The sequence below is a fragment of the Nerophis ophidion genome, linkage group LG10, assembly GCF_033978795.1.
Source record: "Nerophis ophidion isolate RoL-2023_Sa linkage group LG10, RoL_Noph_v1.0, whole genome shotgun sequence".
NCBI classification, from domain to species: domain Eukaryota; kingdom Metazoa; phylum Chordata; class Actinopteri; order Syngnathiformes; family Syngnathidae; genus Nerophis; species Nerophis ophidion.
The window spans coordinates 18,733,740-18,759,298 of record NC_084620.1 but is presented as its reverse complement, the minus strand read 5'-3'; the positions used below and the strand labels follow the sequence as shown (position 1 = coordinate 18,759,298).

Genomic DNA, 25,559 nt, shown 5'->3' with positions numbered 1-25,559 from the left:
AGCCTGCACCTCAGTACCGGCTCTCCACAAGGCTGCGTGCTGAGCCCCCTTCTCTACTCCATCTACACATACGACTGCACACCTGCCCACTCCAGCAACTCCATCATCAAATTTGCGGATGACACCACCGTAGTGGGGCTCATCTTGGAGGGAGACGAGGCTGCATATCGGGATGAGGTGGAGAAGCTGTCGGATTGGTGCAAAGTCAACAACCTGGCCCTGAACACCTCCAAGACCAAGGAGCTGGTCATAGACTTCAGGAGGAAAAAAACGGACATCCTGCCCCTGATCATCAGTGGTGACTGTGTGGAGAGGGTCTCCGACTTCCGCTCCCTGGGAGTCCACCTGGCCAACGACCTATCCTGGAGCACCAACACCACGGCTAGCATCAAGAAGGCACACCAGAGACTGCACTTCCTGAGAATACTCAGGAACAACCACCTCTCACAGGAACTGCTGGTGTCCTTCTACCGGTGCTCCATTGAGAGCATGCTGACCTACTGCATCTGCGTGTGGTTCAGCAGCTGCACGGCCGCAGAGAGAACGGCGCTCCAGAGAGTCATAAAGACCGCCCAGAAGTTAATCGGATGCCCCCTCCCCCCCCTGGCTGACCTGTACAGCTCCCGCTGTCTCAGGAAAGCACAGAGCATCCTGAAAGACCCATTCCACCCCGGGCACAGCCACCTGGAACTGCTACCCTCAGGCAGACGCTACAGGGTGCTAAAAGCGAGCACCAATAGACTAAAAAATAGCTTTTACCCAAGAGCCATAGTAGCATTAAACAGGCACTGAGTGTCCATATGTCCATCATGTCCTCATGTGTCATGTTTAAATGTTTTTCTATTTTTTTGGACTACAATGTGAAATAATGTTTTATGTATGTATACATAGATACATCTGTCATCTCTATCTTTTTTTTTTTAATTTATTTTTTATTTATTTATTTATTTTTTTTAATTTATACTACCATATTGTATATGCACCTTAGGAGGAGCTGCTCCAATTTCGTTGTTCTTTGAACCTGTTCATTGCAATAATGACAATAAAACTCTATTCTATTCTATTCTAACATCAAATATGTTGTCTTTGTAGCATATTCAACTGAATATGGGTTGAAAATGATTTGCAAATCATAGTATTCCGTTTATATTTACATATAACACAATTTCCCAACTCATATAGAAACGGGGTTTGTACTTGTTGACTTCATTCTAAGACTGGGCGATATGGCCTTTTTTTAATATCTCAATATTTTTAGACCATATCGCGATACACAATATATATCTCGATATTTTGCCTTAGCCTTGAATTTACGCTTGATACATATAATCACAGCAGTATGATGATTCTATGTGTCTACATTAAAACATTCTTGTTCATCCATCCATCCATACATTTTCTACCGCTTATTCCCTTTGTTCATACTGCATTAATATATGCTACTTTTAAACTTTCATGCAGAGAAGGAAATCACAACTAAGTCAATTGACAAAAACTGTATTTATTAAACAGTTATGAGCAGGTGACTTTTCGAATGATGCTACATATTAGCAGTAATGCTACTTTTGGTAGCAACGCTTGTGCCCCACATTTGACCAATTAAATTTATCTAATCGACGTCTTCCAGCTTGAAGCCGAACCACCGCCAGACAATGGGCCCCCTGCTGTTTTTCTTGGGGATTAATTCTTCCTTCATTCGCATCTTCTTTCTCTCGTATTACCACTCGCATGGCTCTGGTAGCATCACAGCTAACGTTATCCAGTCTGCTACCTCTCCTCTCCGTGAGGGCGTATATGTATGTGACGTATGACGTGACAGTATGTGATGTGTGTAAGAAGGTGCGCTTATTACTGCCTGTGAGGAGACACAAGAAAGAGTGCGAAGAGCCTGTAGTGTAATGCCCGCAGCTAAAAGCAACTGCGTGAGAACGTACACTCAAAATTTCATGATATAGTCACTTTCTAAATCGCACAGAGACAAACCCGTGATATATTGCGTATATCGATATATCCCCCAGCCCTACGTCATTGATATATTTTCTGTTTTGAAGCATTGGATTAATCCTGCTAACACACAACTTTGACCATTACCTCCTGGTTGCTCATATTGCACATAGAAAGTTGATTGCTTTTTATTTTGCATTTAAACTCCAGAACTTCCTCTCTGCTAATGAGCCTGTCAGCCTATCCATCACAAACGAGGCCACAATTACAGCTTCTGACATAACCGTGGAGCAGAACAAATAGGGGCAAAAACAAAACAAAAAATGGACAAAGGAAGGATGCATTTGGTTGTTCGCCTTCACTCTCGGGCTCGACTAATGAGCGCGAGTCCAGAAGTAGGCAATCAGAGGCATTCAGTCCATGAAATTGCCTGTGCAGAAAGGGCGGATGGAGAGCTTGTGGGATGCATCTGTGGCGCTGGAAGTGGAAAATTAGGAGGGGGGCAACGCGAGAGGAGGAGAAAGTGCAGGTAGGTCGTATCAGGTAGGACACTGGATCTCGCTTGGTAAAGATGATTAGTTGTGACCTCATAAATGAAAGGAAAATGGAGGTCAGACACTGAATTTATTGGTTTTGGTGAAATGAACTCTGGTTCCTCCAGGCCACAAACTGACAACATTTACTGGAAAGGACACACAGATGCTAGAGACATCCAATGCTTTGTTCCCTTAATTTGGATGTGCGGGCCCGCTGGTTCTGCTGAGCATCCTCCTTCTGCCCGGTATAAATTCTTGTAAGTGAAGACATCATCAATATCCCCACTGTGAGTTAGATTCCAGCAGCTAAAACGTGAAATTAGTCCAAGCGCTTTGCCTCGACATATGGGGGTCCTATTTATTTATGAACTGCTTCATTAAGACGGGAGCGGCAGCTGCTTCGATCTCTACCCCCTTGCCAGTCTACAGAAGATGAGGTCTATTTTTACAGACTGATCCCATGATATTAGCTCTGTTTTAATGAACAAAATGTGCGCGTCAAAATGATTCACTCAGCATGGCGTAGTTAATTAGGAAATTTGTGAGAGCAGAAAACAGGCATGATTCTTTATTCAAGACCGTTTTTAAACATTACATGTTTATTCAGCTCATTCATCCAAATGACAGATCTCTCCTTTTTGGATCAATAGAAATACAAAAGATATGTCCGTCCTTTTCATGCATGTATGTATGTTTCTGTTGGAATATGCATTCTTAATTACACAACGCGGTATTGTCTGATGGAAGCTTTAAATAAAGCAGCACCTAAGCTGAGAGGGTCTCCAGACAATTTAGTGCATCACTCCTGACAGATGATAGCTGTTGCTGCTGCGTAAAGTGGAAAGTGACCATAAAGATTTAATGACTCACTTGCTCAGGCTTAAGTGTCTTGCCAGGGGGTCAACGGTTCCCCTTGGAATTTCAGGGTAAACACAAACACACACATACATATGGAATACCATGCATGTTTACATCACAACGAGTACAAAACATGTTGTTCACAGTCACACAATTACACAGAGTCCGTGTATTTTCAAACCACAATCCTTTAAAAAATTACTTACTTTATTAGTAGTGTTGTAACGATACCAGTATTTTGGTACCGGCACTAAAATTATTCCGGTACTTTTCTAAATAAAGGGGCCACAAAAAAATTGCATTATTGGCTTTATTTTAAGAAAAAATCTTAGGGTTCATTAAACATATGTTTTTTTTTATTGCAAGTTTGTCCATAAATAAAATAGTGAACATACAAGACAACGGGCTTCACGGTGGAAGAGGGGTTACTGCGTCTGCCTCACAATACGAAGGTCCTGAGTAGACCTGGGTTCAATCCCGGGCTCGGGATCTTTCTGTGTGGAGTTTGCATGTCCTCCCCATGACTGCGTGGGTTCCCTCCGGGTACTCCGGCTTCCTCCCACTTCCAAAGACACGCACCTGGGGATAGGTTGATTGGCAACACTAAATGTACCCTAGTGTGTGATTGTGAGTGTGATTGTTGGCCCTGCAATGAGTTGGCGACTTGTCCAGGGTGAACGCCGCCTTCCGCCCGATTGTAGCTGAGATAGGCACCAGCGCCCCCCGCAACCCCAAAGGGAATAAGCGGTAAAAAATGGATGGATGGATACTAAACAACTTGTCTTTTAGTAGGAAGTAAGCAAACAAAGGTTTGTAATTAATCTAACATAGGCAGTAACATATTGTGTCATTTATAATTATATTATTTTGTCAACATGATTAAGGACAAGTGGTAGAAAATTAATTATTAATTTACTTGTTCATTTACTGTCAATATCTGCATATTTTTTCTTTTAACATGTTCTGTCTACACTTCTCTTAAAATGTAATAATCACTTTTTCTTCTGTTGTTTTATACTTTACATTCTGTTACCGCTACTCTGTCGTTCCAAAAAGGTTTCGAAAAAATAAAAATAAAGATTGCAGAGTAGCCTTGAGGAGGAGGTTTTATGACGCACTAAATTTCTAATAAGCACTCGCGGAGTTACTTCCAGTTTCAAAATGTTAATTTATTTTCACAAACAAAAAATATTCACCGTGGTTGACTTTCTATATAATACAAATAAACTTATTTAGTGGTAAACAAACAATATCACTCCTCACTCCTTCAGTATGACAGACACACAAAGGCAGCGCCCAGCTGTGCTGTCCTCCTAATTATAGGAGGAAGTTGCCCACCAGGAGGAGCGTGAGCAGCTGAAAACAATCAATCAATCATAATTAATCTAAAATATCCAATAAATAATCAACAACTTCATTGGCATTATTGAATTAGATTGTCAAAACAATTAATAAATAAAGAATATAAATAGGCTCCAACACATTTGTTTTGGATGATACCACAAATTTGGGTATCAATCCGATACCAAGAACTTACAGGATCATACATTGGTCATATTCAAAGTCCTCATGTGTCCAGGGACATAATTCCTCAGTTCATAAACATAATATTAGGCTGACCATACGTCCTCTTTTCCCCGGACATGTCCTCTTTTGCGGGGTGTCCGTGGTGTCCGGGCGGGTTTTTTTAAATGCGTCAAATGTCCGGCATTTTGATAGATATATATATATATATATATATATGCGTGGCGCAGTGGGAGGGTGGCCGTTCGCAACCCGAGGGTCACTGGTTCAAATCCCACCTAGAACCAACCTTGTCACGTCCGTTGTGTCCTGAGCAAGACACTTCACCCTTGCTCCTGATGGGTGCTGGTTGGCGCCTTGCATGGTAGCTCCCTCCATCAGTGTGTGTGTGTGTGAATGGGTAAATGTGGAAGTAGTGTCAAAGCGCTTTGAGTACATTGAAGGTAGAAAAGCGCTATACAAGTACAACCCATTTATTTATTATTATATGTATATATATGTATATGTGTATATATATATGTATATATATATATATATATATATATATATATATATATGTATATATATATGTATATGTATATGTATATGTATATGTATATATGTATATATATGTATATATATATATGTATATGTATATATATATGTATATATATGTATATGTATATGTATATATATATGTATATATATATATATATATATATATATATATATATATATATATCAATCAATCAATCAATCAATGTTTACTTATATAGCCCTAAATCACTAGTGTCTCAAAGGGCTGCACAAACCACCACGTCATCCTCGGTAGGCCCACATAAGGGCAAGGAAAACTCACACCCAGTGGGACATCGGTGACAATAATGATCCAGTGGGACATCTGTGACAATAATGATTATGAGAACCTTAGAGAGGAGGAAAGCAATGGATGTCGAGCGGGTCTAACATGATACTGTGAAAGTTCAATCCACAATGGATCCAACACAGTCGCGAGAGTCCAGTCCAAAGCGGGTCCAACTCAGCAGCGAGAGTCCCGTTCACAGCGGAGCCAGCAGGAAACCATCCCAAGCGGAGGCGGCTCAGCAGCGCAGAGATGTCGAGGCGGATCAGCAGCGCAGAGATGTCCCCAGCCGATACACAGGCAAGCAGTACATGGCCACCGGATCGGACCGGACCCCCTCCACAGGGGAGAGTGGGACATAGAAGAAAAAGAAAAGAAACAGCAGATCAACTGGTCTAAAAAGGGAGTCTATTTAAAGGCTACAGTATACAAATGAGTTTTAAGGTGAGACTTAAATGCTTCTACTGAGGTGGCATCTCGAACTGTTACCGGAAGGGCATTCCAGAGTACTGGAGCCCGAACGGAAAACGCTCTATAGCCCGCAGACTTTTTTTGGGCTTTGGGAATCACTAACAAGCCGGAGTCCTTTGAACGCAGATTTCTTGCCGGGACATATGGTACAATACAATCGGCAAGATAGGATGGAGCTAGACCGTGTAGTATTTTATACGTAAGTAGTAAAACCTTAAAGTCACATCTTAAGTGCACAGGAAGCCAGTGCAGGTGAGCCAGTACAGGCGTAATGTGATCAAACTTTCTTGTTCTTGTCAAAAGTCTAGCAGCCGCATTTTGTACCAACTGTAATCTTTTAATGCTAGACATGGGGAGACCCGAAAATAATACGTTACAGTAGTCGAGGCGAGACGTAACAAACGCATGGATAATGATCTCAGCGTCTTTAGTGGACAGAATGGAGCGAATTTTAGCGATATTACGGAGATGAAAGAAGGCCGTTTTAGTAACGCTTTTAATGTGTGCCTCAAAGGAGAGAGTTGGGTCAAAGATAATACCCAGATTCTTTACCGTGTCGCCTTGTTTAATTGTTTGGTTGTCAAATGTTAGAGTTGTATTATTAAATAGAGTTCGGTGTCTAGCAGGACCGATAATCAGCATTTCCGTTTTTTTGGCGTTGAGTTGCAAAAAGTTAGCGGACATCCATTGTTTAATTTCATTAAGACACGCCTCCAGCTGACTACAATCCGGCGTGTTGGTCAGCTTTAGGGGCATGTAGAGTTGGGTGTCATCAGCATAACAGTGAAAGCTAACACCGTATTTGCGTATGATGTCACCTAGCGGCAGCATGTAGATGCTGAAGAGTGCAGGGCCAAGGACCGAACCCTGGGGAACTCCACACGTTACCTTAACGTAGTCCGAGGTCACATTGTTATGGGAGACACACTGCATCCTATCAGTAAGATAAGAGTTAAACCAAGACAGGGCTAAGTCTGACATACCAATTCGTGTTTTGATACGTTCTAATAAAATATTATGATCGACGGTATCGAAAGCAGCGCTAAGATCGAGGAGCAGCAACATAGATGACGCATAGATGACGCATCAGAATCCATCGTTAGCAATATATATATATATATATATATATATATATATATATATATATATATCCATCCATCCATCCATTTTCTACCGCTTATTCCCTTTCGGGGTCGCGGGGGGCGCTGGCGCCTATCTCAGCTACAATCGGGCGGAAGGCGGTGTACACCCTGGACAAGTTGTATGTGTATATATATATGTATGTGTATATATATATATATGTATATATATGTATATGTATATGTATGTGTATATATATATATATGTGTATATATATATATATATATATATATATATATGTGTATATATATGTATATATATGTATATGTATATGTATATATATATATGTATATATATATATATATATATATATATATATATATATATCTATATATATATATATATATATGTATCTATATATATGTATATATATATATATGTATATATATATATATATATATATATATATATATATATATGTATATGTATATATATATATATATATATATATATATATATATATATATATATATACATACATATATATATTTACATATATATATATATGAAATACTCAAGTTGGTGAATTCTAGCGGCTAGCTACGGGATGTTAGCCAATGGCTTTGGTTGGGGGGCGGGACTTCCGGGGAAGTTAGGAAAGTGACGCTATTGACAGGAAGCCTTGGTTCGAATTTTGCCAGGAAAAGGAAATAGACTTCTTGGTAAACACTAAGGTGAGTGTAAAGTCAACATTTTTAACTCCAGTAAATGAGTTATTTTAGTATTTGTAAGTCCATGGAAACTTCACTTTTATCTCCCGCTGCATCCACATTTTTCGAGGATGGAGACAGGCTAGCTATTAGCTTCAAGCTAACCAGCACCCGAGCAGACTCCTCCACCTCAAAAACATACATTGCAGGTCAAAAAACGGGGCAGTTGTTTGCCTTTTGAAGTGTTAATGTGCGAGGAGTGTTCAAAAGGAGTCTTTTGAAGAAGTAGGCTGACAAGTTAGCATCGCTGACAGTGACGACATCACCGTCATTGTTTACTGAAGCAAAGATGCTGACTGCGTTATGATAAACCCGATAGATTTATCAGATTTATTCTTTTATTTTCTATAGTCAAAAGTGTGCCAAAGAGGCCATTTTGCGGCCCACAGCTAATGTTTTAAAGGCCCATGGCACATTCTAAAAATACTTCTTAAAATAAACTAAAACATAACAAAAGTGAAATAAAAAAGCTTAAAGGTGATGTGTAATTTAGAAAAAGTTGCAATATTGACTAATAAAACAAAGCTGTTTTTTTTCTTGCAAAATGTCATTGCTAAAAACATAATATTGAATCAAAATCAATGTTATAATGCATTATTGACCTATCCAAGGTTCCCATTACTTCACATCAAATATTCCACTAAGAAAAATATTTTTGGTGGAAGATTTTGCATATTTTGTGTGTTTGCCATTAAAAACATAGTTTTGTTTGACAAAAAAGGGCCAAAAACAAACAAAAAAAACAACATAAAAATACTAAAACATTTTGAAATGAGGGATAGATGTGAAGTTAATGTAGACTCCAGAGATTTAAGCGTTAAATATAAAATGTATGTATGCCCTGGCACACCAATATCATTATTTCATGACCCAAGCAAAACACTTTTTACACTTTTAAAAATAAATAAATACACCTACAACTTATTAAATAAAAACAGAGAAAAAACTACCAGCAGCGGTAAAGTTTATATCCATGAAGGAAAGAAGAAAGTGAATAAATGTTTACAACTGAATACATTTATTTACATATGTATGCACATTTGTTTTCTTTTTTTTTTTTTAATGAATTAAGTAACGTTTATGACAACCTTTTTCAAAACACGATATAGAATGTGAGATACAACAGGATAATGAATACGTTTATCTTCTGTTTTCAAAACCGTTTCCAAAAAGTGGGACCCCAAAAATTTACTGTGGGACCCCATTTTTATGACTTGATGGGGTCCCTGGGACCCCATTTTAAAAATCCCTAGCGCCAACACAGCAGTCAAAAGAGGAGAAAAATGCTTTATTTTAATAAATATATTATTTATAAAGCAAGTTCGAGAATCATTGGCAAATTTTCACTTACTCCCGGCCTTGGCGTGCTGCCCGCCTTGGCACGCATATATGTGTCCCCTTTTTGGGATTTCCGAATATGGTCAGCCTACATAATATACATAAAAAGATGTTGTGATGCTAACAAATATTGACGTACTCATAGTAGTATCGACTAGATATGTGCCTGTACTTGATATAATTACAGTGAATGTTAGGTATAATTCCACCGTTTGCCGTTTCTTTACATTTTGATGCTGGTGAGCTACGGTTTGTAGTGAAGCATGTTTAGCTATTCCTCGTCCTGCAAGAATGATACTTGTCAGAAACTTACTTTATTTGTTGCCATCGAGGCGAGGATTAGTGATTTAGAAGTCGCTAAAACACTGCCGACGGCGGATGGACGTTAGCCGCTAGCTTTTCTTAAAGCACCTCTTTCTGAGGGCGTTTCAGTGTTATAGCTTCACCTTTGTCTTTAGTTTTTAAGCCAAAATGCGTCCGTTCTCATTTTTTGTCTACGCACTTTTTTTTCTCTTTTCTAAACATTTTGACAGAGATATTTATGCCAGGCTTGAAAAGGGGTTGGATGAAGCAGATGCTTATAATATCCCAATCCCTCTTACTCATTCCACATTTAACATAAATAATATAGTACCAGGGGTGCCGAAAAGGGGGGGTAAAGGAGACGGATTTTAGGGGCCCATGATGGAGGTGGGCCCAGAGAGGCCCCTAATGATGATGAAATGATATGACATTATGTGTTGGGGGCTCTGTAAAGATTCTTTTCATGGGGCCCAAAATCCCTAGTGACGCCCCTGTATAATACAAGAACAATAAATGAGTTCTACTTGTATAACGCTTTTCTACCTTCAAGGTACTCAAAGCGCTTTGACACTATTTCCACATTCACACACACATTCACACACTGATGGCTGGAGCTGCGATCCATCAGGAGCAAGGTTGACGTGTCTTGCCCAAGGACACAACGGACGTGACAAATTTGGTAGAAGGTGGGGATTGAACCAGGAACCCTCAGATTGCTGGCCCGGCCACGCTGGTTAGGAGAGTATACAAACAAAAACAAGAAAAAACTCCTGTTCACTAACAATACAATAGTACCACTGTTAGTATGAGACAAGACGAGACACACACACACACACACGCACGCATGTCTGCTTGTAAGTGATTGTGTGCCGCCGAACACGATCCTCTGCTCCTAAACCAGCAATGTCACAACGTGACTTCTCGGCGGGCGCGGGAGGCTACGGGACTGGTACCTTTCAGATACCGTATCGTACCGAAAGTGATTCATTAGTACCGCAGTACTATACTAATACCTGTAAATCATACAACCCAATTTACAACCCTATTGGGTACACATGCACAATTTAATTAGACCCAATAGCAGCGATACATTGAAAATTGTACCTCTCAAATGACAAATATGCTAGGTTTTGGTGTTTGTTTAACATAATGCTTGATTGTGTGGTGTGTTTTGCTGTGATATCTTATATTATAAATGACAGCACTTATTGTTACTGTTAATTGTACACAAATAAAACACTAAGGGCCTGAACTACTACAGTTTGTGTGTATTAAAACATGTGCAAACTTCATAACGCATGTAAAGCTAATCTACTCGGCTTGTGTGCTAGGGATGTGCAATTCATTCAGCGTGCTTGTCTTCATGAAAATGCAGAATACAGGCATATGCTGATCACAGGAACACCAATACTGGGAGGAGGAGATAAAAAAATTATCATTTAGTGCTCCTCGCAATGTGATCAATCAAGATTAAAATTCTTCTGCAGCCACTGTTTTACATCTATGTTTAGCACATCTAGAATGAAAAAAAGGGGATTGAGAGATAATATTCCATCTCTTTGTCGGTGCTAAGAGGTTTGCACTTTCAAAAACAAAACAAAAATAGACTTATAGGCTTGGGGGGGGGGCTGATTAAAACACATTCAATTGATCATGGTGTCTTGTCATTTTTTAATGGTGTTTTTTTTTTCAAAAATATATCACTTTTCTATGTGAAAAAAAAGTTTTGCAATATGCATTTCGCTCATTCCAGACGCACCATCACAATGCCGCTGCCTCCCTGAGCGCACATTTGTTATGCTAAAACTAGGTATACAGCTTAGAAAATGTGGCATATATTATATTTGTGTGCTGCATGTTAACAACATGACAAAACCCACGGGTTGGAGCATATGGTGCCATAAATGTGGAGAGAAAGTATTGTCCCTATGCTGACAGACAGTAGTTCACGCAAAATCCTCATTTAAAAAGTGCGGTCTGCACCACTCTTGTACTTAACAATTGAGCGTGGGGTCTTAGTAGATCCACAACACGGCCATAAATAGACCATGCAATTTTGTCATTTGCACACGCTGTTTAGCACTTATTTGGAGCTTAGTAGATCAGGCCCTATGTAATTACCATTGGAAAATGTGGACATTTGTGAATGAAAGAATATAATTTTTGCAATTGAGCATACTCACTGTTAATAATTGAAAATCTGACAGCTGTAGAGGCCTTTAACACCATTCTATAATTCTCAATATTTCACCTCTCACTGTCTCGTCCTTTTGAATTATTACAGCACTTTAAATTCAACCAGTCTCCATATTACTTAAGCCGTGAAAAGACACCATATGCAATATGAATGAGTCCGCTGAGAAAGGAATTTGTATTCACTTTCAATCAGAGCTGTGTTTCAACATATGTCTTACAAATGGCGGGCCAGTCATGCCAGCACCTTTGGGTTACGTGAGACATACTGCAATGATTACACAGTGAAACTTTAACAGTGCCCGGGCTGAGTAAAAGCCAGTGATTTGTAGACGGTGTTCACTTTTATAACACACACCAAGGGTGCAACAACCTTTCTTTTTATCCCCCTTGTTTTATTCTATATGACTTCTACAAACTTCCACTTGATGTTTCTGGCCTTTTGGCCATGCTTTGAATGTTGGTATACATAATGAATGTTTCCCCGCAGGGGTTGTCATCGCATCATTGTGGCATAAAGAGGAAGACTTAGCACGAGTGTGTAAAGTGTGGTGGCCATATGCTGCAAAGAGCCCGTAGAGGATAATGCTATTTAACACGCCATCCCATCACCATAGGGGGCTTGAGGAGTAAACACACCCCAGTCATGGTCCATGTGTCCACTCGATAGATGATGATGCAGACGGAGGGAGCAGAAGGACAGGTGGAGGAGGAGGGATAAAAGTGATGAGTTTGTAACGAGAATGCATTGTTTTTGCAACATCTGTTAGTGTGTGTATTGCAGCTGAGTAGCTCATTATTAAGTCTTTACATCTGGGGGACATCGAGATGCAACACTTGGCAAGGTCATTGACGAACATGCTGTCCCTGTTCAGTGTTGCTTCTATACTGTGTAAAATTCTCTTAAAAAAATCTAGACCCTCAAATTCTGCATGCATTGGAATTTGTACTTTTTGCTAGGAAGAAGTTGAATAATACCCAAGCAACACTAAGGGATAATCGTTTAAATGTTTGTTCTTGCACAAAACTTTAAAACAAGCCTTGCACAGGTTGCAAAGCATCCTAAGGTGTCTCAAATCAGAATCAGATTTAATGCCAAATATGTTTAACACACAAGGTTTTTGATCTAGTAGACTGTGCTTTCTTTGTTCAATGCAAGAAACAAAGAATAATGCAACAACTATGAGAGAGAGCACAGTGCCATCTTGGTATGAAAACAAAAGGGGAACATTGCAGAACGCAAGGACATACAAATACATCAAAGGGGCACAGTACCGATGCAACCAGTAGCCATGTCAGATAGATAGATAGATAGTACTTAGTCACTATTCAAGCGAAAAACAATGAAAAAACCCCCAAAATAGCAATAAAGAATACATGTTGCGTACTGTACATACGATTGCATCATGCATAGACAGACAACTAGGGATTAAAGTCTTTGTGATGGGCGATTCGATTCGCATCAGAACAAAAACAATTTATGTATAAAACCGAATGATTTCATACGATTCGATTTAGTGTATGAACGATTTAAAAAGATTCAATATGGTGTATGAACAGTTTGATTCTATGGTGAATATTTGTTAACAGACATATTATTTTCCTTCCTGTGCATACACTCCTTATGTTAGAGGATAAATAGTGAGGACGAGATGTGTCCAAGCTCAGTTTATGAGCATGAACTGATAAAACTACTCAGATGGGAGGCCACATGTCTTCTCTTTAACCTAAAGAATGAGAACACCCATTGGCACATTCATCTTCAAATATAAAATCCAAAAAGTGAAATGCATTCAGGTTTTTTTTAACACTACATATATCCCCATTGATGTTAAAGTAAAAAGGCAAACACATGTCACATGTTAAATGTATGTCTTTGCTACGAGTAAAGTCAGTGTCGTCACTAGAGATGTATATCGCTAGGATTGTATCGATACGATACCCTTATCCATATTCCTTATCAATACCAGTATTTATCGGTTCTATATCTAATTTATGTAAAAAAAAAGATAAAACATATGTTTACAGTTTTTAATGGCACAAGAGGTTAACATCTTGTAACATCTCACAACAGGAAAATCTTTTATCAACAGCTACTTTTTAAGTCTTAAACAAGTCAAATATGTTTACATGGGCAAGGTGCAATGCAGTTATGGCATCATCTTGTAAAGACCACATAGACTTAATTATTACAATTACGCAGAGCTGGCAATAATATACATGTAGGAAGAGCACAGTCCTTTTTAATGGTATTGTAAATAATATAATTCATATAATATCAAATATATCATATAAATCAATAGAATCAATTAGCATATTAGGTGGGTACTACCGACCACGCAGTCCGATAGTTTGTACATCAATGATGAAATCTTAACATTGCAATACATGCCAATACGGCCTTGATGACGCGTGTTTGTGACGTCTCGGGTTGTAGCAGACATATTAGCCCAGCACCACACACGGCTAAAAGTCGTCTCTTTTCATCGCATAATCACACAGTAATTTGGACAAGTGTGTTGCTGAATCTTTTGCAATTTGTTCAATTGATAATGGAGACTATAAAGTATAATGCTGTTGGTGGAAAGCGGTGGATTGCAGCTGCCTTTAGCACCGAAACACAGCCGGTGTTTCTTTGTTTGTTGTGAAGCGTTAACACAGAGCGGTCAAGGGAACATGTTTCTCTACGTCAACCAGCAAGTTTTTGGATAATAAAATTGTGATGTTAAATCTGCTCTTAACTGAGACTTCAGTGGATTATGGGACCTCCTCCTGCAGCTCAAAAAAGCAGCTGTGATCTTGGCTCCTCGGCTTCTCTCAGAGACACTGGCGCTCACCGCAGCCATCCGACTTTCAGGAATGACTTTACAATCTCACTAAAACACTATTAAAACAAAAAGCAGATAAGGGATCTTTCAGAATTATCCTAGTAAATGTGTCTAATTACATCTGAAACGGTCCCACTGCCGCCGCCTGGAGCCATCGCCTTTTCTTTTCTTTTTTTTTTTTTTGTGCTTAACTCTTACTTTCCTCATCCACAAATCGTTCATCCTCGCTCAAATCAATGGGGAAATTGTCGCTTTCTCGGTCCGAATAGCTCTTGCTGCTGGAGGCTATGATTATAAACAATGTGAGAATGTGAGGAGCTCTACAACTCGTGACGTCACGCGCACATCGTCTGCTACTTCCGGTAAAGGCAAGGCTTTTTTATTAGCGACCAAAAGTTGCGAACTTTATCGTCGATGTTCTCTACTAAATCCTTACAGCAAAAATATGGCAATATCGCGTAATGATCAAGTATGACACATAGAATGGATCTGCTATCCCCGTTTGAATAAGAAAATCTCATTTCAGTAGGCCTTTAAGTCTTAAACAAGTCAAATATGTTTGATTGGGCAAGGTGCAATGCAGTTATGGCATCATCTTGTAAAGACCACATAGACTTATTTATTACAATTACACAGAGCTGGCATAATATACATGTAGGAAGAGCACAGTCTTTTTTTAACGGTATTGTATACAATATCATAATTCATATAATATCAAATGTATCATATAAATCAATAGAATCAATTAGCATATTTGGTGGGTAAGCAGTTAAGCAGGGTGTTTTGCAGCAGCATCTGAATGAATGTGACATCGCGCACATGTCATAATTACGACGGTCAGCTGGATAGAAAAAAAAAATACCCAAAGCAGTATCATTCGTCCAGAATTATTTTAACGGTCCGCTTGGACCCGACCCAATTAGGAAGCGGTACCTAAAAACAACGGAATTTGGTGTACATCCCAAGTAGTCACAGGGTTGACTGAAGTGCGGCACTATGATGGGAAGTGATCTGTGTTTTGGAGGTGAAAGGTTTCCGGTAAAGTGTGCGAGACACAGATAATGAGCCCATTGTACGACAACATTGCATTTTATAAAATTCAAAAAAGAGAAACTGAGAATCTGTCTGAGCCGCCATTCCTTGAGATGATGCAATATTGACGCTCGGCACAGCACTGAGACCCTCCGCGGTGTTGGAGTCACATACTATATCTTGTTGATAATTATTTGGCAGGCAGCCGTGACTCTCGCGTTGTTTTAAAGATAAACTATCTATTGATTAGTAGTCTTGCGCGACATCCAGTCCATCCATGTATCTCCATCTATTCTCGTCTCTGGTCATCTGTAACAAGCCAGTGACTCTTTTCACGGCCAACCCTGGCTCGCTTGTCGTTTTAAGTATAAAAAACGTCAACAGATTTCTTATTTGTGGGCTGTAACCGACGTAGTCGAACCGCTTACTTCTCGAACCGGATATCCGGTCGCATCAGTTTATCTTTAACAAACCTACAGACAACAAACAAAAACCCCATTTCAACACTTACAACGCTGTGGCCACTGCGGTGCTCCATGCCAGTGGTTCTCAAATGGGGGTACGCGTACCCCCGGGGCTACTTGAAGGCATGCTAAGGGGTACGTGAGATTTCTTTTTAAATATTCGAAAAATAGCAACAATTCAAAAATCCTTTATAAATATGTTTATTGAATAATACTTTAACGGAATATGAATGTAAGTTCATAAACTGTGAAAAGAAATGCAACAATGCAATATTCAGTTTTGACAGCTAGATCTCTGTGGACATGTTCCATAAATATTGATGTTGAAGATTTTCTTTTTTTGTGAAGAAATATTTAGAATTAAGTTCATGAATCCAGAGGGATGTCTATTACAATCCACAAAGAGGGCACTTTAAGTTGATGATTACTTCTATGTGTAGAAATCGTTATTTATAATTGAATCATTTGTTTATTTTTCAACAAGTTTTTAGTTATTTTTTTATCTTTTTTGCCAAAAAGTTAAAAAAAGACCACTACAAATGAGCAATATTTTGCACTGTTACACAATTTAATAAATCAGAAACTGATGACATAGTCCTGTATTTTACTTCATCTTTTTTGTTCAACCAAAAATGCTTAACTCTGATTAGGGGGTACTTGAATTAAAAAAAAATTCACAGGGGGTACATCACTGAAAAAAGGTTGAGAACCACTGCTTTATGCCATCGTCTGCTGAGGTGGGATGTAAATATATTTGTGTTTAACTTTTAGGTCGCAAGGGCAGATTTTGAGGACAGAAAAAATATATTTTTCAAGCACATACATTATGCACTGCTCAAAAATATATAGGGAACCCTTAAACAACAAAATGAAACTCCAAGTCAGTCACAACTCTGTGAAATCCAACTGTCCACTTCAGATGCAACACGGATTGACATTTATTTCACATGCTGTTTTGCAGATGGAATAGACAGGCTTTAATGTGTTTTTCCACTTTAATTTTGAGTGTGACTCCAAGTATGGACCTCCATGGGTTACTACATTTGATTTCCATTGATAAAATGTGATTTTGTTGTCAGTACATTCAACCATGTAAATAACAAAGTATTAGACAGAATATTTCATTCATTCATTCATTCATTCATTTTAGTGTTCCCTTTACTTTTTTGAGCATTTCATTTTGAAAGTAAATCACAATTAAGCGAAGAATAAAAATGCTTGAGCTAAGAAAAATGTATTCAGTGCACAAATGCTATTATTCCTATTAACACTTAATAATTACTGCTTTCTGCTTAGTCAGACCGATGCGCTCTCTTGCGCCCCCTCTCTTCCTCTCTCCGAACCTCTTCCCTCACGCATTCAGCTTTTTTTCCTACACTTGCCCAGATTCCTGCTGTGCGCTCGAGCAAGTTTTGACGCAAGTACAGTTATAAATGTGGAATTTTGCAAAAAATTCACTCTTTTTATGCAAGACAAGAACACATATATCTTTATTTTTGTGTTATAAACAATGGGAACATCCAAAACCTGCCAACTATTCTCGATTTACATGTCGTGACCTGCACATTATCCAAGTATTAACGACATTGCTATTATGAGAGCTAACGCTGAGTAACTATTTTTTGGAACACGGCACCTTGATGACAAAGGAAATATAGCTACTGCAGCTCTTGATCTACAGAGCTGCTGCATTGACTCTGAAGTGGGAAACGTTTGTGTTAGATTATAACTCATGCCCCACACCTGTATAGTAGAAAGTTGTGGCCAATATCCGTGAAGTTGGTCATTTTTTAAATTCAACTTAGCCCCGAAGACTTCGCTAGGAAGACACGGCATGATGCTCATTTGCTCCCAGCATTTTTTACATGAGGAGTGAGAATTATGATAAATTCCTTATCCAAATGGGAAACACAAGTATTGTGCTAATAGGTAAACATCCGATCAGTCGACATCCCAGCGAGAGCAGACATTGTACAGTAAGTGACTTTTTTATTATGTTCGTAGTTTGTATTTGTTGTTTAACCCATAGCACCTCTGCTACATGATGCTTCGTGTTTCACTATAGCTGAATATGCTTAGCACACATCTTCTCACACTTGTTGCTTATCCTCTGTATATTAAAGCTCAAAATACACATTTCTGGATCATTCTTTGTACCAAAGTAGTCTTCGCTGGCTCTCATGAAGTCTGCCATGATCAATAATTGTTAAAAGGAATAGCGAATGTTGCAATGTGCTCTGTGAAATCAATGCGCTCAAAAAAAGTTCTGGCAATGCTCAAAATGACTAAAATTGGGGTGAATATTACATGGAATTATGGATCTTTCTGTTATTGTATTGCAAGTATGTACAACGTTTTGGATGTTTTTTTTAGAGGGCTTTATAGGCAAAACACATCTAACCCCCATTTCACTAGTCAGAATGCACAACAAATACAAACACATATTATTTTCTCACATAAGGATCTTGAATGATAGGCACAATTCCAAAAATAGTGCATATTTGGCTTGGCGTCTAAATGTAAGAACCCGCTGGTTTCATGCCCTCAGCCGTACTTTTTCTTTTGCATATTGTATTGTTTTCTGTATTTGCCTTCTCGTGCTGTCAATTTCTATACCCACTGTTTCCCTGCTGAATGTAGGTTGGAGGATTTCACCGGTTTTGGTTTGCAGAGACGATGCGTCTCTGTATGGTTGCAGGAGTCTTCGCCTTATCTACCTAATGGATTATGAAAAAGGAAACAAAACAGAGGTTGGCGCTGTAAGAATAATTGGACCCCTTGTATAGAGCAAACAGGAAACCGGAACGCCAATAGATGAATAAAAATACCCCGGTTGAAAATTTCTTAGAACCTGGAATTGCTGTATTCTATGAAAATAAGACAGTATGAGTCATTGGAGCTTTTGTACCCCTAAGCTGATATACAAGGCTAAGTTTGTGTGTTAATACTGCTCAACAAAAACTACTCATTACACTATTTCGTCTAAAATTGCAATAGTATCTGGATCTAGCACTCTAAAAAAATATTTCCTGGGTATTTCAGGGGAACTGCATTTTTTGGGGAGTGGGGAATTTAGCACATCATTCACAATTTGTATGTAAGACAAACAGACATGTTTTTTTTCTATTTTTATGCATTCTAAATCGTAAATAAGTGCGATCAAAAGTCCGCTTACAATGGATCCTACGGGAGTTGCTCTATTCCGCCTATAAAGTGCTTGACAAAACATCCACTTTTTATCCTTTTTATGATGTTGCCCCTGTTATTTTAATTGAATTGTTATTTTAATTCACTGATGTTTTTTCTGTGAAAAGCGCTTTATAAATAAAATGTACTTACTTTACCTAATACGTAATATATACACATTTTGCTCAATTTAAGCATACAGCAGCACATTAATTTAAAAAACGCATCATGACATTTGTCTTTTCCCTTGACAGCATCACTGATTATTATTTGCTGCAGACTTCATGAGAGCCAACAAACATAATAAAACACCACTTACTGTACAATGTCTGCTCTCACTCTTAATTCTCGCAAACAAAAGAGTGGAACCAAGCGTAGACCAAGCGTCTTTTTGTGTCTTTTTAGCCATTTCCAGATCTATATTGTATGCCAAAGTTGACCAACTCGTCGGAGTATGTCCTCATCCTTCTACTATCCAGGTGAAAGACATTATTTATGGTAAACGTTTATGAGCTGGGAGGCAAAAAATCCGCTCAACAGCTGATGATGTCAACATAGCCACTTAAGCTAGTTAGCCCCCTCTAATCACGGCGCCACTGCAAATAATTTGTCTGTGTTAGCGCTGAAAACGATAATATTACTAATATTGATTGATTGATTGATTGATTGATTGAAACTTTTATTAGTAGATTGCACAGTACAGTACATATTCCGTACAATTGACCACTAAATGGTAACACCCGAATAAGTTTTTCAACTTGTTCAAGTCGTGGTCCACGTAAATCAATTCATGGTGAATACTTGGTTTGTATATTTAAATCACAAAATACAAATGGAGACTTGTTGCTGTTTTTGGATGGTTATTGAGAGGGCTTTATGGGAGGACCTCCCATTGGTTCCATTGTAAATACATTGGTCGTCTTGTCTCTCATAGTGATTGTGAATGGTAGGCCACATTTGAAAACAAGTGCAGTACACCTTTAAGGGCGGACTAGAGAATGCCCTGACCATCCATCGAGGACTTTGATTAACTTGTTGCTCTTACGTTTGAAAGTGTATCGATCACGTTGAGACAGGTTCACTTAAATGGAGTTGACTTGTTGGTACTTCCGGTTGGATCAGCTCTTGAAAGTATGTCCTGCCTGCAGTCAAAGCCAATTGATTGGTTTTTGGGAACTGCTTTTGGTTGGCTAACTTTTAATGTTTGCTTCCTAGAAATGAATCCTCCAGACAGGCTCCTTCTGCCGTAAGCACTTTGCTTCCCCCCCATCCCCTCCTCCAATGGCATTTTCCCCCGATGGTCTTGTGCAGTTGCAACTATTCAGCCCCTGCTTTTGGACAGTTGTCTGCAAAATTAACTCACATAGCTTAGCCTTAGTTAATTCAGATATGGTGACGACCTGTGGTACAATAATTATTGATCTTTAGACATCTTCTTTGTGATCTCCCTACTGTTGTAGGGGTTCTGTGGTCTTTTTCTGTCCGTTGAGAACCTGGAGGTTAAGTTTGGCTCTGTTACTGTAATTTTTAATCCCCCCAAGCATTGCTAGGTTTGTTGTCGAAGTTCATAGAAACTTCAGTCATCTGTTATCTTGCAGTTCTGGTCAGATGCGTAGCCTACAGTAAGCCACGTGAGTATTTTAGGATGCGGCTTTTATCTGTGTTTGAATAATCTTTGACTTCCACAGATAGCACATCTGGCCTTCCTTGTGGGAAATCTTGCCTGAAGTTTTTTTATTCGTGTTTTTGTTTTTTTCGACAAGTTGATTCTTGCTAGGGAGAATTTAGCTGAAGTTTTTCTTGCCAAACAGTTTTCTCTGTGTTCCATTAGTACTCCAGAGGGGGAAAAAAAAGCATTTGTGAGAGCAATGGCCTTCGGGTATTGCGCCGAATAAAAATGCTTTTTTTTTCTAAACCCTTCACACACTTCACTCAAAAAATGTTTGCTTGTTTTTGTTTGTACTCTCTATCTGTTTATCTCTCAATCTCTCTCTTTCTTTTTCTCTTTTTAAGTTGAACTCTGACATCCAAGTCTGCCCCAGGATGTCTGTCACAAACTGCAGTCCAACGTTGTGACAATGCTTTGGTTCTTCCCGTGCCTTTTATGACCTTCTTTTTTCTTCCTCTTTATGTTCTTTTTGTCTATTCTTTCCCTTTCAAGGTCTGGCGCACCTGACGTTAAACGACCAAGGTATGGTTTCACTCTTTTTCTTTTGGGTTCTCTTTTTCCTTCTTCCTTCTTTTTCAAGGATCTGATTCTTTGCCCCCAGCAGCCCTTAGCAACATGTTTTTCCTCTTCTTATATTTCCTCTGTGCCATTCAAATCCAAATCCTTATTTCACCCACCTCATACAACTGCTCCTGACATCTCATTTTTATTTTTTCTCCGACCTCTCCTTCGTACCATGTCTTTGTGTTGTTCCGCTGTGACCACCAATGTGTGTCCCACCCTCTGTCCTGTCCTATGCCTCACGTCCTGGACCTTCACCTCTGACCACCTTTGACCCCGATGACTTCACCCTGAAGGTAACGCTCTTCTGCTAACACTCTTAGACAAAAAAGCTATGATTTTATTGGCAATGTATTTGCTGGTTAAAGCTATCCACACTCATTCACCAACACTTCAAGGTGTGTTTGTTTGGAATGTGCAGAGTTTTTTCATCACCCCTCTGCTGACATTCCTATTGTTTGGCAATTTGATATATTTAAAGGGCTACCTTTCGAGCGTACATTACAGCTGCTGGAATTCTATTGTTGATGCTTCTTTGAGCTGTGTTTTTATTCACAACACACATTTATGTTGTGCACTACAGCTTGCTATTTCCCCCACGTGTTCAAATCCTTTTATTCTACATGGTTATCTTATTATGCTATGTACTTTAAAAAAGGTGTATCCCATTGCTGACACTGTCACAGTGACTGTATACCTTCTCTCTATTGGCTGACCTTTCTATGCCGCTGGCCTCCAAGAGAGGGCTGTCTTCCTCTTACAGCTATGTTCTCTTCATTTGTTGACCTTTCTCTGCCGCTGGCTGCCCACTCAGATCGTCCGCAAGGGGGGAAAAAAAACAGTGTCGAAGCAAAGTTCATAAATTCAAAAAGGAGTGAACAAGTGCAGGAGCCAGTGAATGTTCTGACCTTTGCCGCTATAGGATAATAATACTTAAAAAAAAAATGCTTCAAGTTTCATGCAGGCTTTAAGGGGAAGTGCACTGTTTTGGGAGTTTCGCGCATTGTTCACAATCATTACAAAAGACATGACTACTGATTATTTTTTTTATGCATTCTAAATATTACATAAAAGTAAATAAAAGGTCGCTTACATCGAAGCAAATGGGAGCGCTAGTATCTCGCCCATAAAATCCAATAGCTAATCATTCAAAAAGTGCCAACAATACTCCATTTACATTCTATCACTTGAATATTAACCAATACACTAATCCACCACTTGGAGCAGTAATTACAATATCCAACAGATATAAGAAGTCTGGATATAATCACAGAGAAGGTATACAAAACTCAAAACCAGTGAAGTTAGCACGTTGTGTAAATCGTAAATAGAAATAGAATACAATTATTTGCAAATCCTTTTCAACCTATATTCAATTCAATACACTGAAAAGACAATATACTTAGGGTTCAAACTGGTAAACTTTATTTTTTTGCAAATATTAGCTCATTTGGTATTTGATGCATGCAACATGTTTAAAAAAAGCTAGCACAAGTGGCAAAAAATACTGAGAAAGTTGAGGAATGCTCATCAAACACTTATTTGGAACATCCCACCGGTGAAAAGGCTAATTGGGAACAGGTGAGTGCCATGATTGGGTATAAAAGCAGCTTCCAGGAAATGCTCAGTCGTTCACAAACAAGGATGGGGTGAGGTTCAGCACTTTGTGAACAAATGCGTCAGCAAATTGTCGAACAGTTTAATAACATTTCTCAAGGAGCTATTGCAAGGAATTTAGGGATTTCACCATCTCTGCATGTAAGCGGCAATGCCCGTGACCTTAAATCCCCCAGGCGGTACCGCATCAAAAACCAAAATCAGTGTGTAAAGGATATCACCACCTGGGCTCAAGAACACTTCAGAACACTCATTCACTACATCTGTAAGTGCAAGTTAAAACTCTACTATGCAACGCAAAAGCCATTTATCGACAACACCCAGAAACGCTGCCGGCTTTGCTGGACCCAAGCTCATCTAAGACGGACTGATGCAAAGTGGAAAAGTGGCCTGACGAGTCCACATTTCAAATTGTTTTTGGAAATTCTGGGCGTTGTGTCCTCCGGACCAAAGAGAAAAAGAACCATCTGGATTGTAGTGGGCACAAAGTTCAAAAGCCAGCATCTGTGATGGTATGGGGGTGTATTAGTGCCCAAGGCATGGGTAACTTAAACATCTGTGAAGGCACCAACAATGCTGAAAGGTGCATACAGGTTTCGGAGCAACATACTGTATGTTGCCTTCCATCCATCCATCCATCCATCCATTTTTGACCGCTTGTCCCGTTCGGGGTCGCGGGGGGTCGCTGGAGCCTATCTCAGCTGCATTCGGGTGGAAGGCGGCGTACACCCTGGACAAGTCACCACTTTATCGCAGGGCCAACACAGATAGACAGACAACATTCACATTCCCATTCCCATTCACACACTAGGGCCAATTTAGTGTTGCCAATCAACCTATCCCCAGGTGCATGTCTTTGGAAGTGGGAGGAAGCTGGAGTACCCGGAGGGACTCCACGCAGTCACGGGGAGAACATAAAAAATCCAAACAGAAAGATCCCAATCCCGGGATTGAACTCAGGACAACTCAGGACCTTCGTATTGTTAGGCACATACACTAACCCCTGTGTCACTGTGTTGCCATCCAAGCAAAGTTTTTTTCATGGACGCCCCTGCCAATTTCAGCAAACAATGCCAAGCCACATGTTACAACAGCGTGGCTTCATACTAAAATCATGTGGGTACGAGACTGGCCTGCCTGTAGTACAGACCTTACTCCCATTGAAAATGTTTGGCGCGTTGTGAAGCCTAAATTATGACAACGGATATCCTGGACTGTTAAACAACTTAAGATGTACATCAAGCAAGAATGGGAAAGAGTTCCACCTGAAAAGCTTAAACAATTGGTGTCCTTCTTCCAGAGTACTGGTGCCCGAATAGACTTATTTGGGGCTCTAGGAATCTCTAATAAACAAGAGTTTTTATAACGCGGATTTCTTGTCGGGACATATGGTACAATACAATCAGCAAGATGGGATGGAGCTAGACCGTGTAGTATTTTATACATACTTAAGTAGTAAAACCTTAAAGTCACATCTTAAGTGCACAGGAAGCCAGTGCAGATGAGCCAGTACAGGCATAATATGATCAAACTTTCTTGTTCTTGTCAAAAGTCTAGCAGCCGCATTTTGTACCAACTGTAATCTTTTAATGCTAGACATAAGGAGGCCCGGACATAATATGTTACAGTAATCTTGGTCAGAACTGGTTCTTAGTGTATCAGTTCCTTGAAATCTTTTGCCAATTTCTCAATTTCCTTGAGGATGCCAGTGGGTGGGAATGACATGCTTTGTGAAATCAGACAGCAAAATGGTGGACAGGCGGAACAAGCGCTCCAAAGTTTGGTTTAATTTTACAAGAAAAGATTGCAACAGCGCTATTTGTAATCATTACAAGGTTGCTATTTCATCAAAAGGAGGACATGTGAGAAATATGTTGAAACATTTGAACACACAGCATGCAAAAACTATAAATGAATATCTGTATTTTGACCTGTGCCAATCTCATCCCAGCATTCATCTGGCGTAAATGCTAGGTACTAACACTGCCTATAACGTTAGCGTTATTGCCTGTGAAATTGAAATGAATGCCTTCCCATTTAGATGAGCATGACAAGAGACATATTCTGACTAGTTCCGTGGAGGGCAGTGAGTCCTATCTCTGGTTCACGTATACCTCGCGCTTCTTCACATTCACAGAGCACCCATTTGCCACAAGGCCCCAGATTTCCATGAGTTGAATGTTCCATTTTAGTCAGAGAAAAGTTGCATGTTTTTCTCCAACCACATTTTCAATCTGTCTTTTTCTTTACACAAGTGAAACTCAAGCAATTTGAATAACATGTAAAGGTCAATTCATATCAACAATTCAACTTCAATTGTGATTATAACTTATGCAAACTGAGA

General features: G+C 39.3%; 1 protein-coding gene across 7 annotated transcripts in view; it reads left to right on the top strand.

Annotated features, from left to right (window-relative positions):
- Positions 1-25,559, top strand: part of LOC133560314 (neurexin-2-like) — a 1,077,892-nt gene that overhangs the window by 308,260 nt on the left and 744,073 nt on the right. For 6 of the 7 annotated variants that reach the window (XM_061912740.1, XM_061912739.1, XM_061912736.1 and 3 more), the window contains one exon: positions 21,530-21,559. The exons of the other annotated variant lie outside the window; for it this stretch is intronic. In XM_061912740.1, coding sequence (XP_061768724.1) covers positions 21,530-21,559 — 30 coding nt within the window. The remainder of the gene's footprint in view (positions 1-21,529; positions 21,560-25,559) is intronic. 7 annotated transcript variants of the gene reach the window in all.